At 33.7% G+C, this 15,503-nt stretch overlaps 1 protein-coding gene across 2 annotated transcripts; it reads left to right on the top strand.

The window, feature by feature from the left end:
* The first annotated feature begins 311 nt into the window (after positions 1 to 311).
* Positions 312 to 6,829, top strand: LOC114309784 (alpha/beta-Hydrolases superfamily protein). Of its 2 annotated transcripts, none has more exons than XM_028255591.2 (10): positions 312 to 892; positions 1,662 to 1,729; positions 3,135 to 3,205; positions 3,346 to 3,600; positions 4,608 to 4,768; positions 4,876 to 4,931; positions 5,120 to 5,172; positions 5,249 to 5,378; positions 6,131 to 6,228; positions 6,578 to 6,829. In XM_028255591.2, exons 1-10 carry the CDS (start codon positions 591 to 593, stop codon positions 6,647 to 6,649), a joined length of 1,266 nt encoding a protein of 421 aa, XP_028111392.2. In that variant the 5' UTR covers positions 312 to 590; the 3' UTR covers positions 6,650 to 6,829. The 2 variants fall into 2 exon arrangements, 1 of the variants encoding a protein (XP_028111392.2); XR_014365065.1 differs by having other exon boundaries at positions 337 to 892; positions 5,266 to 5,378.
* The last annotated feature ends 8,674 nt before the right edge of the window (positions 6,830 to 15,503 follow it).

Genomic DNA, 15,503 nt, shown 5'->3' with positions numbered 1-15,503 from the left:
TTTTATTCATAAGCGTTAAAATACCAAGGTTTTGATGAAATTTAAATTTTTTTATTAAAACACATAATATTAAAAATGATAATGCTACGTAGCTCAAATTTTGTGGCTCAAAAGCGGCTCAAATTGCCAAAACGATGTCGTTTTGAGTACAGAATAACATAAAAATGGTCAAAACGACGTCGTTTTGAGTACAGAATAACATAAAAATGGTCAAAACGACGTCGTTTTGACCATTTGAACCACTTTTGAGCCACAAAATTTGAGCTACGAGACATTTTCCTATTAAAAAAATCTTTACTCAAATTTAATGAAAAATAAATAAATGCTCTGACAAGTAGAACATACATAGAGACAGAGTATACAATGCCATCGTATTCGTACCGATCGGTCCCGTTTCTTAACCAACCTCCACGCCGAAATTCAACAATGGCATAACTACAAAACCCGCCCACCCAGAAACTCACACCCCACACACAAACCCCTCCATTTGACCGGCGACCAAAGTCTCCATCGCTTTCTCTCTCTCTCTCTCTCTCTCTCTCTCTCTCTCTCTCTCTCTATATATATATATATATATATGATTATATACAATGGCATCAACAGTGGATTTGCAGAAGAGTTGTGAAACTGTTGAAGAAGTGAATAAGAAGAAGAAGAATAGAGGATTATTGGATATGGAATCAGATAAGATTAGGAACCGAAAAGTGAGCGTTAAGAAGAAGAAGAGGAGTTCGTTTATGCCGAAATTCGGATGTTTCAGATCGGAGGATTACGGTGTTCCGACCGTCGAGAGATCGGACGGTGACGGAAATTTCGATATGGAGTCGACTTCTGTCGGAGTTAATCGGTCGCCGACTCACCTTCTTGTTATGGTTAATGGAATCATTGGCAGGTTAGTTCGTCTTGTGATTAGATTTTTGATCATGACTGAGAATAACTTTAATGCGAGTTCTGGAATACTAATAGTGCCTTGGGAATACTGACGAAGATGTGTTTGGATTATAAACTTATCTTATTAGTTACTCCTTTATTCTCGTGATACACACGAACATATGAGAGTAACTGCTAAGCTTTTGACTGTCTTTGTACACATGTATTGGCGACCTCACCCAAGTTCATTTTTATTCTTATTTTTATTTTTATTTTTTTGAAATTTTTTGATACCCCTCCTGAATTTTTTTAGAAACTATTGATGATATATTGAATTGTTAATCATCAATTTTTTTAAAAGCTTAAAAAGTTAAAGAGATAATTATGCTATCCAAATCCTCATATGTAGGCACGCTAAGTATCATAATTATCGGATAAACTGTGAGATTCGAACACAAGATCTATCAGCTACTCTATGAAACAATCTGTGTTACATTTCATCAAAGTCAACTCAATGACACAACTCTGTCCATGAATTTAAGAAAATTGTAGTTAGCCAATCAGTAATTCAATTTGAGAATCGGACTATTGAGCTTACTGCTTTTTGCTTTTTATTTTAAATTTTGGTTATGTAAGATACTGTAGTTTAGCCACGTTTAAAACAATTATCTCGATGGCTTGCTCTGTCACCGAACCTCTTGGATTACTCTGTAGCTTGAATTTGGTAAAACCAAGCTGCTATTATATGGATATTTTATTTATTTTTTGTTATTGTTATTCCATGTGTGCAGTTCTCAAAATTGGAGATATGCTGCAAAACAGTTCTTGAAGAGGTATCCTCAAGATGTTCTTGTTCATTGTGAGTTTTATGATCCATCCACCTCCTTTCTTCCTCTGTCTATCTTTTTTACATTGGGTTGCACTTTATTTATCTCTGTCTTTATTTCTAAAAACTAGTTTCATGTTTTCGTCAACATTGTTTAATATTTTATTATTTCTACTTTGTTCCTCTCATCTTTCTTGAAGTATCAATAGTTGATTACTTGGTGGTGTGAGTTTGGTTTTCCTTGTTTCTTCTTTTATACTTTTGGAATTTGTTTTACAAAAAGAAGGATGTGAGGAAAATTGCACAATATGATAATTTCTTTTGGGGGCCAATTGGTGTTCCTCATGTTTAAGGAACGACTATGCTTTGCAAATAAATACTTGAAGCTAATTTCTTGACTGCATCAACTGGTCCCACCCAAAAAATGTGATCCTTTTGACCTTACTAAGATGCTGAAAATCTCCAAGTATTGTGTTCAATGACTTTAAGGAATGCAATATTAATGCAACCATAATAATATGAGGATTTGTTTTTTTCAAAAATGAATTACTTTAAAGAACAGAGGATTTTTGTGGCCAACCACACAGGCATTGTCGTACTTTTGAGGACTTAACCCACTAACTAAGAAGTAGAAAGAAAATGGAACCTTGATGTTTCTTAGCAATAAGTTGACAGAAACCTTTCTAATACTTCCGCAACCATGTTATTGCCACTCCATCATGCTCTTAAACTAGGCCCAGAGTGCGTCATCGGATAAAAGAAAGATTACAAGTCTGGAAGAACATCCACTACAGCTGTCAAAAAATAAGAACATTGGATCTTGGCCAAAACTCCTTCAGATATAACTGCATTTGCTTTCCATATTTTGTAGATCCCCTAAGCCATCTGAGAAAATTGTTGTAGTGTAAAACCCTAGAAGAGAAACTAAGACTTTCTATTCTTTGTATCAAATCATGACACCTGGCAATCTGGTTTCAGTAGCATTACCAATTGTAAGACCTCATATACTGGCCTAGAAATAGTTGTTGCTCAACTTTCCTTACACGTGCTATAGTTATAGATTTGTGGTTATGTTAACAAGTATACATTTTTCTATCATCACCAATCAAATAACACTGATCATTATGCCAGGTCAACATGGATGTTTTAGATCACTGAAACATGATCCATGGAGGATCAGATAATTGAGAAGAGTTTGATCTCATTACAACTTACAAGTCCATTTTCTTGTTCCTTCTTTGTTTTTCTGTAAGAAAGGATTCACTTTTCCTGTTATTTCTACCTTTTGCACAGATGCTTGAAGAGCATGTTCCTTGTATCTGTGCTAAAGTGCATCTGGTTTATCGTATCAGAGTTCTTTGCACACTTTTGATACTCATTTGTGTCAATACCTTCTGTTACTAACGTGAATTGCATTTAACTAATGCTTTATGTCCAGGCAGCGAATGTAACTATTCAACGTTGACATTTGATGGTGTTGATGTAATGGGAAACAGATTAGCGGAGGAGGTGTGTAATAGATCCATCTTCAAGTACTCTACTTTTTGCTTCCATTTATGCATACTGTTAATTAGAGATTCATGTCAGATGTGGTTTCCATCGTTTGTTTAATTTGTAGTTCATTTTGTAAAATTTATTGCTTCTTTCAGGTGATATCTGTTATAAGACGGTATCCAGGCCTTCAAAAGATATCTTTTCTAAGTCACTCACTAGGTGGCCTTGTATCAAGATATGCTATTGCTAAGCTATATGAGGAATCTTCTCAAGAAAATGGAGAATATAGGACTGATGAATCTAAAGATCCATTCCCAGAAGATAAATTTAAAGGAAAAATTGCTGGACTGGAACCCATGAATTTTATAACCTCTGCAACGCCGCATCTTGGTTCAGGGGGGCATAAACAGGTTATTGATTTAGACTCTGCATGTCACATTCTTTTTTTTTTTTTCACATTATGTTTTCCCTTTCAGAAAGGAAAATGTTATACAATTAATCTTCTGGACACATCAGTGGGTCTAATTTTTTGGTCTGAATATCAATAATCGTTCAGAAATTGTGAGGGTCTTGAACTCAAAACTGTTTGTGGGCAGAAATGGAAAATTTCCCTTTTTTTTAGTGCAAAATATCTCGTACAAGAGATGCTTTGCATGGTAGAGACAACTCATCTTTCAAGAAACTTCATGAGAATAAGCCCCACGTAGTTCTTCATTAAACATTTCTAATCTTTCTGCAGAATGCTTTTACTGTCCAAAATTGATATGAATTTTTTGGAAAATTTTGTAAACATTTTACCTTCACATTTTTTTCCTTTTTATTTTGACGACATTAAACTTCTAAAATGGATTAATTAAAGTAAGATAGTAAATAATTACATCTAGAAAAAAAGGATATGGATTAAGCGATTAGGTGGCTATGATTTTCTCTCATTTTTGATGAATTCTTCAGGACATAGAACAGAGTGATACCTCATTTTGATCCTATAATTAACAGAAACAAATGGTTATGGCCTCCATTTCAATCTGTAATACTGAAGCTCTGTTTATGCCAGTGGACAAGATATGCTGAGTGCTGAGACCTTTGGTAGTGAAGGCCTCTTTTGGTCCCACGTCTCTGTACCAAATAGAGATTTTAATCAAGGCCTAAGCCTTATTTATATCATCATTGTTCTTCATTTATGTTGATCATTTTTTGTTGAGCACTAGTTTTTGCCTCTCTAATTTCTTTCTTCATCTTTAGCATCTTGTTTTTACTAATTTTACTTATTCAAAGTACTTTTGAATGCTAAAGAAGGTTATGTCATGTCACTAGGGGTTTCTGAATATATCACAAAGATCATGGGCTTATATAAAATGCTGGCATGCTCTATGTTTTTATGGTCCTTGTATCCTTAAATGAGTTTTATGGTTTTCAGACTCCTGCATTTTGTGGCTTTTATTCCCTGGAGAAAGCAGCCGCTCATGCATCATCATTGCTTGGAAGAACAGGGAAACATTTATTCTTGAGAGATGGTGATAATGAAAAACCTCCTATTTTACTTCAGATGGCCAACGACACAGATGATCTTCCATTTATGTGAGCCCTCGTGAATTTAATAGATTCTGATCAGAAGTCAAACAAATGTTTCTTTGTGACTGCAAATGATATAGAACCTATCTTGACTCCTTGTCTTGTCTCTGCAGATCTGCTCTACGGTCCTTTAGGCGTCGTGTTGCCTACGCTAATGCACGATATGATTGTATCCTGCCATACTACATTCATTTGTTTATTATTATTTACTTTTTTATGTAGGAAAATATTTGGAGATAAAATGTCAGGACATTTAAACATATGCTCAAGCAATACATGAAAAACTAGTTAGGCTGTTCCAATTTTCTTCTTTTTGAAATCCTCTAATTTATGTGAAGAACTTAACACTTCTCTTAGATCTTGTTGGATGGAGTACATCATCACTGCGGCGTCGAAGTGAGCTCCCAAAGGTAATTCTTAATCTTTATGGAGCTTTAGAATTGTGTTTCCAAATTTTCTTACTTTTTTTTCTTTCTTTTTTTTCAGCGTCAAAATCTGTCAAGAATTTACAAATACCCGCATGTCGTAAATGTGGAGTTAGCAAAACCTATGAATACTCAAGAAGAAATGTCTTTAGAGGGCCAAGTCAATGTATGCAAGACCATTGATATGGAAGGTTAGTTACCAAATTTTTGTCATTGTTATTCATGTTCTACAGCACTAATCTTACAAGATTCAAGAACCATTACTTCCCATTAAAAAGCCAAGTTAAAAATTAAAATAGAAAGGGTTTTTCCTTCATTTTGAATGTAGATTTCGCTCGTATATTTAGTTTTTCTGGAATTGTGAAAGAGAGTAAAAAGTTACTGGCAATATTGTGAATCCCGCTCAACACCATGTTGTACCAGCTGGTGCATACCATTTTAACAGGAAACTGGAATAATGGAGACTCAACACAGTTCCAGTTAATTTTCTGGTTTGTACCGGATTATTTTAGGTGTACCGGGCTAGCTCAATTTCCCGGCATATAGACTGTTCTAGCATATACCAGTTAGTGAAAAGAATGAAAGAACTGAAAATGAATTTCAGCGTGAAACAAGGTTGAGCTTCGAACTAGCATGTCTTGGTTTAGTCAAAACTGGAAAAAAAACAGACACACACACAAGCCTGATTTGTTATAGCAAGTGGAAAGAAAATGGAAAAGAGAAATTGAAGAGGTAATACTTGAAGTTCTAGAACAGTTATTTGGTGAAGAACTTTATACAAGTAAATGAAATTTTCATTATGCTCTTGAGGATTTGAAGTTTAATATGATTTCATTACCATCATTTCAGATTGTCCAATTATTCTGAACTCTATATGTAAGTAAAATATTTATTCTTGATTATTCCCTAATTTTCACTCTTTCCTCATTGCGTCCAATTGTAGAGGCAATGATCAGGGGTCTCACAAAAATGAGCTGGGAAAGGGTTGATATTGACTTCAGTGGAACTAAACAAAGACTTTTGGCGCACAGTACTATTCAGGCAAGTTTCTTCTTTCTCTTTAATTTAACTACAGAATCAAGGAAAAACATAATAACCTCAATGAGTAAAATGCGGTTTGGAGGTCAACCTCTTGAAATGGATTGGAACTCTCTAGTTTGAATTCTCCTCCAGATAAAAGAGGGTCAGCATAATCAGATTTCAGTCCATTTGGCAAAATAGGAGAGAAGTAAACAAAGAAATGATAGCAGTATTCTCTTCTTCTTGTTTGGATAGTATAAGCGTGAGATAAAAGAGAGAGAAAGTAGTTTATCATCTCTTCTTGTTTGGGAAAGATAGCAGTATCAACATTTCTAATGAGTGACCTTTTTCTTTTGTTCTGCTCGTGCAGGTAAAAACTTACCGTGTGAATTCCGCCGGAGCTGATGTGATACAACATACGATCGACAATTTTCTGTTATAGGTGTCACCAAATTACATTTATTTATGCATCGATTTATTTATTTATTTTTTTTCAGTTTCTTCCATATGGAGATAATGTAAATATGCGCAAGCAATACTTGAGCATTTCGTTCATTTTAGAACTCTAATTTTTAAAATTTCAGAAACAGTGGAGGGAGTAATTTTCCCTGTCTTAGAGTTATATGTAACTTTCGGCCTAACATGTTATTTTAGTAATTTTTTTATTTTTTGACAAAAATATAAGGTAAAAAAATTATATTTGGAATGACTTGTTGACTTTTTACAGAAAAATGCACAAAAAGTAGAGAGAAAAAAGAATATTTGACTTTTTTTTTTTTGATATAAATTGTTGATTTTTTGATCTTTTTAATGATTTTTTGATTTTTAAATTAAAAATATTGAGTTAAAAGTGCCAAGGTATAGTTTGAATTATAGTGCATTTGCGAAATATTTGATTGGTGGTGGTGCGCTTATGATTTCAGTTCGTGGATATTATTTTAGTGTAATTGGTATACTGGATGGTGTCCCGATTACTTTGACAACATGTGTGGAACCTAAATGTGGGCTCTACGTGTTGGCTCATTTTTTGTTAATGTAATCGAAATATTGTCATTCCATAAATACTTGGGGGGATTTTATTTATACCAAAAAAATATTAAGTACGTTTAGTTTTTCAATACATTTTATTAAATTATTTAGAGTTATAATTTACTTTCAGTATATTCTACGTGTTTTTTCACAAATTATTTTTAAGATACACCCAAATAATAAACAAATCAAAAATTTTAAATTACAATACTTTGAAAAACCCTTTCAAAAACCTTTAATATATGCATCAATATTTTGACACAGGATAACATGAGAGATAAATAATATATTCCACCAAACCACCTAATTCTGAATTATACTGGATAATTGAACTTCGTAGCATGGATTCTTCGTTCTCATGCTTGCATATCATTGGATTGCCAGAACCACTCAAAGGCGAAACAGCCACAACCATTTTCCTTGATAAGTAAGGGTCTGCCATGTCATCATCATCGTCGAGCAGTTGTTCAAGTTCATCCCTTACCTGGAAATTATCATTCTTTTTAGACGACAGAGAGTGGATTAGTTGAAAATTTTAGGAAATATTAATGGGTTGGCTCAAATTTTTTGTCTAGGATCTCGTGTCATTACCTGGACAAAGGAAAACTCACCAGAAGATTAAATTTTATTAATGAAAACTTGTAGTTTCAGTAGAAGATGAAGAATAGGTAAAAGTAATTTGAATATATTATGAAAAAATGAAAAAAAAAAAAATCAATTTAAAATATTGTCATTATTAATTTATTAATAAATTTATATTAAAATATAATAAAAATAAAAATTTTAAAATTTTAATTAAAAATATTGAACTATTATTTGGCTACATTTCAATCACCAAAATAGTGAAATATTTACCTCCTAGATCACCTGCATACTTAGCCCAACTTGTGGCTTGGCAATAAACAGTCTGGTTGTGACAATAAAAGGCCAGCCTGGCTGCACTGTGCAAGCCCAGTTTGTACAAGTTTTCCGAAAATTAGAGAAAATATATCGTGAAATGATGAAAAAATAATTACAATAGGTACAGAAAGATGTAAAATAGTAACAAAAGAGGACTGTTATTAGCACCTATTTAATTTCTTTGGATCCTCTAATTCATACTTTTTTTTTATTATAATTATACTTTAAAGTAAAATTATATTAAAGGACAATTTTTTAATAGAACACACGTCCACCAAACAAAGACAACTCTACAATATTGTACATTCACCTCTCCTACCTAAACGTATTCATCACTCACTCAAACCCAACGTATTTCTCTTCATCAACGTTCCTTTTTATCACTATTCTTAAACACAACGTTTCTCTACATCACCATCATAAATCTAATATATTTCTTTTCATAACCATCATAAATCCTAAACACAGTGTTAAAAAAATTGTTTATATTCGGCACACAGTGCTAAAAATATTATTTATAATTGGCAACACAATACTGAACAAATAATTTATGTTTGACAATACAATATTAACAAAATTATTTATGTTCGACAACACAATACTGAATCAACCCACTAAACCAACTAATATCGTAATTCTAACCCCCCTCCCGAAAAGAAAATAAAAAGAAAGAAACAAATAAAAGGAAATAGTTCATTTTTAAAGAAGAAAAATTTGGGATACGTCACTTTTATGCTGCGTTTGGTTAGGAGATTTAGAGAGAGATTTGGAAAGGGAAAGGAAAAAGGTGTGTAAAATTAAGTGAAATATATGCATATTTTATTCACATTTCACCTACCTTTTCTATTTTCCTTTTCAAATTTCTCCCCAAATTCTTTAACCAAACACAATATTAGAGATTGAAAAATGACGAATTGAAATTTGGATAGGAAGAGGCAGAAGAAGAAAATAATAGAATGCCTTAGGGATGGGATGGGATACTCATAAATAAAAAATAAATAAATGAAGGATGGAATAGGATGGGATGGGGTTGGTTATGGGTGGGGGGAGAAGAGAGAGAGAGAAAGAGGTCGATCGGTGAGGACTTGTCAGTGATCAAGCTTCTTTGCGGTGGTTGAGTTCTCGAATGCATCATGTAATTTGAGAGTCAATTTCATAATTCTTAAAATTAAATAACTAAAATGCTAATATACATGCATGTATATGTATATTTGGGTATGTTTGCGGTGTGGTGTGAGATGGTGAGGAATGGACGGTCTTTAACCATGATGGAGAGGATGTATAAAATTAGATAGATAGATATATTGATGTGATGATATTATAAATTTGGTATTAAAAGAAATCTTATTAAAATTTAAGATTTAGGATGGAGATTCAAAGAGTTAAAGTATTTGTTAATAACAATCCTCTTACAAAATTATGAAAATATTGTGAAATTATCAAAATATCCTTCCATAACCTACTTCTTTTGACATGACTTTCTTTATTTATTGTTGTGTTTGGTTAGAAAATTTGAAAAAACAAATTAAAAAAAATAAAAAAGTAAAATATAAAAAATATATATATATTATATTTCATATAATTTTATATAACTAGTGTATGTACGTGCCTAAAGGCACGGTGTAAATAATATTGAGATCGAAATATATTTGTAATTTATATACGTATCATATTAAAACATTACAACAAAAAGCAATTTTGGCGACCAAAAATGTAAATTTCGTCGCTGAAAGTAGGACAATTGGCGACTAAAATTGAATTAGTAGCCAAAAGTGAAAACAATTTAGTAGCCAAATGTGTACTTATTGGCGACTAAAAATCAGATTAGTCGCTGATTACATGGGTTTTAGCGACTAAAACAATTTTAGTAGCCAAAGGTGAAGGTTTTTGGCGACTAAAAAAGATTGCTAGCCAAAAGTATAGGCTTTGGCGACTAAAAAATGGTTTGGTCGCCGATTGTAGGCGTTTTACCGACAAAAAAAAATGTTGTAGCCAAATGTAAAGGTTTTTGGCTACTAAAAAATTTTCAGTAGCTAAAAGTGGATAATTGGCGACTAAAATTGAGTTTAGTCGGCAAAAGTGGCGTTTTTGGCGACCAAAAATTAGTTTAGTCGCCGAAAGTGGTTATTTTTAGACGAAAATTAATTTTTTTTGCGACTAAATTATTGGTAGTAGCCAAAACTAAGGTTTTTGGCGACTAAAAAAAACTTTAGTCGCCAAAAGTGGCTCCCTTTTTTTTAATAATTAATTTATTTTTTACATAAATTAATATTGAATAAAAATAATTATATTTATATATATAGCTTTAAATTAATACGGGTCAATATACTATATAAATAATATTTATTGCATATATATTCATGTGATCTTGTGGTGGTATAGTGGAGGGAGTGTGTTGGTAAAGGTGTACAAAGTAGAAGGTCTGTGCTTCGAATCTTAGAAAAAGCAAAAAAGTTGGTCATTTATTTTTTTTTCACGGAAGCACCTTTTGTGACTGAAATTATTAGTCGCCAAAAGTCTTTATTTTGGCGACTAAATGGATTAGTCGGCGATTCAGTGAGTATTGGCGACTAAAGGATTAGTCGCTAAATGTATGATTTTGAAAAGTGTAAATCACTATTGGCGACTAAAATGTTGGTCGCGAAAGAGCTGCTTTTTGGCAACTAAAAAAGTTTTAGTCGCCAATACCTTTGCCAACCATCTATACGCGACAAAACCAGCGACTAAAAAAATTAGTCAGGGAAAGTAAAAAGTCGGCTTTTGGCGACTAAAAACGGACTTTTGGCGACTAAAAATTTAGACGCCAAAGGTGCTTTTTCTTGTAGTGAAACATGTGGAGTTGGTAACATTTTTTCTTCTTAACGAACTTTTAATAATTTTGCTTATACCATAGCCTCTACAAAATTCAATTAAAAATAACAACTCTCCCTAGTCTTAATGCAAATTAAGGAATAAACATATAAAATTTATAATGTTCATTAAAATTAAAATGGTAAACTAATGTTCTGCAATTATAATAAAATAAAATTAACCAAACAATACACACCAATTCATGAGTAGTGAAAACTAAATGACATAATGTGGAAACAAAATTAGAACAAAAATAAATAAATAAATAAAAATAAAAAATACACATACAACAGAATTAGGTCAAATTTTTATTTTTGATAGTTATTTTGATGTTAAAAAACAAATTCACTCTAGTTTTTGGATGTATGTATGGTCGACCATACTATTAAGAGAGTAGTTTTTGGATGTAGAAATGGTAGAGACTATTAAGAAAAAAAATTTATGCTCTATACTAAATAATTTTGTCGACCATACATACATTGTATGGAAATAAAATTTGTAGATATTGAATCAAATCTGTCGAGCATAACTAAATTATGAAAACAAAATAATTTTGTTCTAAATGATGAAAACAATTTTGTTCAATGATAAAAATATAAAAGTTTCTGAGTTAAGCTCTCAATTTGGGCCCATGAAAGTGGTGGCCCTTTAAACATCATGGAAGCAAGCCATATGACATAATTGTATGTGCATAACAACTAATTATTTGAGATGTTCCTTGAAGGTATCAACACAAAAATACACCCATAGCAGCTCACTTCAGTCACGGTATTAACTGGAAAGGTGTAATTTGATTTGTAGGGTTTACTACTAGTTTCAATTTGATAAAATATGACATAATTGTATATGCATAATAATCAATTATTTGAGATGTTCCTTCAAGGTAACAACACAAAATTACACCCATAGCAGCTCACTTCAGTCCTGGTATTAACTGGAAAGGCGTAATTTGATTCGTAAGGTTTATCACTGGTTTGAATTTGATAAAATAAGCTAGTTAATTTCATCATGTTTATCGTTAAGAAATGAAGAGTCTATTATAAAATTATGCTTATCATTTATTTATTTTTAAAACAAATATGATAAAAATCATATAATTACAAACCTTTGCTACTCTGATAAGTTATTAGTGGGTCAGTGGATAATGAAAAAGTTCAAAGCATGCAATTTAACATGAAGTTAGAGGGCCACTATGAAGAGGTTCCCTGATTATTTTCTTTACTGTTTAAGTGGGGAGGGCTGGAAATGCGTGAAATGGTAATGTAAAATGTGACTTTTCATGGGTATCCAAAAATCTCCACATAATTGCTCCACTTCTAAGTTGATGCTCACTTAGCAAGAATTACATTTGGATTAGGCTAATAACACAGACACAAACAGACTTACTTGGAATTCACACTTCGGAAGGACTGTTGATGAGCAAACTGCCAAATTTATCCATCACAGATGCAAATAGAAGACAACAAAATGAAATTGTTATTTGAAGTTCATTCCACCGGATCAAAAGGACAACATTTAAACTTACACACTCATGTGGCAAAATAAAAAAGAGGCTATTTGCTGCCTTACCAGTATATTTGGATCAATCTGAGCACCAACTATATCCCTTTTAGAGGATCGATCACCTTCGCTAGCAGATCCCTTTGTGAACAAAATATTGCCTGAATCAGTAATGAACAAAAAATTACAACTTATTGCCTGAATCAGTAATGAACAAAATAAGGAACAACAGTAATTCCGGCAAGAAATTAGCTCAAATACCTCCAACTGAGAAACCACAATTATTTCCCAAAATCAACGGGGCAAAATAGAAAAGAAAAAAAAAATGATGTCAGTTTAAATTCATAATGATTATGCAAAGTAACAGAAAATCAGATAAGAATATAAGCTAAACATTGGTTCAATTGTAGAGATTTAGTCATTGCCAGGACTAGTAGTATATTAATCATTTCGAGAAATTCAATTGATGCCTATCACGCTATTCTACCTCACTTTTGGCCACTAATCTTTACAGCGAGCATTTTTTATTTTTTTTTTGTACAATGATCATCTTCATCTAGGGTGGGAAATTGATAATTAATCACTGCATAACACGATGGTTGAATTCAAAGTGAATAAAGATTTTTCTTTTTGTTGTTTTTTAAACACATTTTCAACAACTGGATGGTGGACCAAAGTTCAAATTTTCCAGAACTAAATTAGACTCGTGAAAATGGAAAAACACACTACCTGTTCTCACTCAATTTCCAAAAGTACTACATACCCTTTTGCCTCAATACAGGCAATTCATGGAAACGACTTGCAGTTACTTCTAAATTTCTAACCAATTGAATCAAGGTTGCACAGCCATATAATCAAACAAAAACACAATATAATTTTTTTTTTAAAAAAAAATCTCAAAAAAGAAATGACATTTCAATAAATGAAGATTACTCGTTTAGGAAAAACCTAAAAAAATAAAAATAAATAAAAAGAAGAAAGAGATTCCAAACAAAACAGTATAAGATAGTTTACCAACAATTAATCACAAAGCAAGAAAATTTCCATATATATCTCAGGAAATTTGAAAGAACCAACTATAAATACAAAAAGTCTTACTTCGTCGTTACAAAATTCCCCAAAATTTCTTTGTCCTCGATTCTCTTTCACACGAAGACTGGTTTCTTTGTCGCCTTAATTTCCCGCGACTTCAATTTTTGAATCATCAGCAAAATTCGCAGCTACTTATTCGCGTTCCAAAACCCTCCTACGAAAATCCAAAATCAAATTCGTTCTCTGCATCAGAATTCACCATTCATCTTAATAAGTTCACGTTAAATCTCGAGCCGAATCCATCGTATACCACATTCGAACCATCAAAACCCTCATTTTTCCAGATTTCCCCCCTTCGAAATCAGTCGAGTAAAAGCCCTAATTTTCACCAGATTTCGGGAATTGTATCAAAAAATATCTCAGATAATGACTGCCTCGTTAGATCCATAGGATTGATTATTTATATATAATATAATGACTGCCTCGTTAGATCCGTTACAAATACGCTAGAATTTCTACAACTTCATTTCCTTGGCATCCTAAGCGATCTTGCTGTTGGAAGGCAACGACTTCTTTATGATCCGACTGATGTTGGCGATAGGTAGGTAGCGGTCCTGATTGCGAACGTCAGAGTGAGGGAAAGTGGTAACGGAGAGCTCCAATCGGGGTTGCGAATCGGAGAGGTCCAAGGCAGCGAGTGGGAGGGTTGCGAATTCAAGCCACTGAGAGAGGAGGGGGGAGAAGGAGAGAGGTAGCGTGCAACAGAGAGGGAGAGAGAAAAAGATGGAATGGGTAGAGACGTGGGTAAGTGGGAGAGGGAGAGAGCACCGAGTGTTTGTGCGGGAATCAAACAAATCTCAACCATTGATATTTATTAAAATGGATCTAAATCATAGGATCAAAATGTATCTCACATACATTTTAAGACATTTTCAAAAATGCTCTTAGCTTATTATATAGATTTCTTTTATTTATCAACTGCGATTGAGAGCCCGAATCGAGCTCCCCCGAATGCCCCGAAACGACGAAAAGACGTCGTTTCGTCGTTTTTTTTTTTTTTTTTGCAATTAGAAGTTCAGAAGAAGACAAAAGAAAGAAGGAGAGAAGAAGAAAGAGAGGGGAGGCAGAGGCGGGAGGAGGAAGCGGGGGCGGGGGGACAGAGGCAGATGCAGAGGGCAAAATGCAGGGGGAAGAGGCAGGGGGCGGGCGGAGGCGGCGATGGAGGTGGGCCTGTGACGGTCGGACAGAGGCGACGGTCGGCGAAGGGCGACGGTGGAGGCGGGGCTCGACGATCGGGCAGAGGCGACGGCCGGCAGAGGCGGCGAAGCAGAGGCAGGGGGCGGCCGGCTGCGAGCCTCCTCTCTCTCTCTCTCGGGGCATTCGGGGCACAAATTTTTTCGAGGCACAAATCTTTTCTCTTTATTTATTTATAAACCTCTTCCTAAATTTCTCAATCAAGATTACTGATTTTCAAATCTCCAACATCACTATTACTGATACTGAATCATTACGTAACAAAGAGTTTGCGTGGAAGGTCAAACATTTCTCCAAATTTTCTCATGCCACGGTATTCGTGAATGAATTTGGAGGGTTTCCAAATTTGAGTCTACTAACCTCAACAGTGCCATAGTCTAGAATTTATGTACCTACCCTAAAATAATACTACTACTGTAACATCAACAACAACACTGTATATATACGTACATGCAACAGAAAGAGAGAAGATTTTTGGCGTGTTTAATAAGTCGAAAATCAAAAAGAATGCATAGACCCCATCCAAATCCAAGCACACAAGACAAGAGAGAGAGAGAGAGACACACACACATACACACACCTGTGGATGATGGACAAAATGATTGAAAATGAAACAAGAGCAAAACCCATAACCTAATCAACCACACGTCTCCATCCTCCGCTGTTAAGAGTGTCTGCGTGTGAGTATATGTCTGAAAATCTACGTTCTGTGTTTTTTTTTTTTCTTTTTC

This window comes from Camellia sinensis, chromosome 3 (assembly GCF_055761805.1).
Source record: "Camellia sinensis isolate YWXY chromosome 3, ASM5576180v1, whole genome shotgun sequence".
Lineage (NCBI taxonomy): Eukaryota > Viridiplantae > Streptophyta > Magnoliopsida > Ericales > Theaceae > Camellia > Camellia sinensis.
Note: the sequence above shows the minus strand (reverse complement) of the source record. Positions and strands in the feature narration are given on the sequence as shown.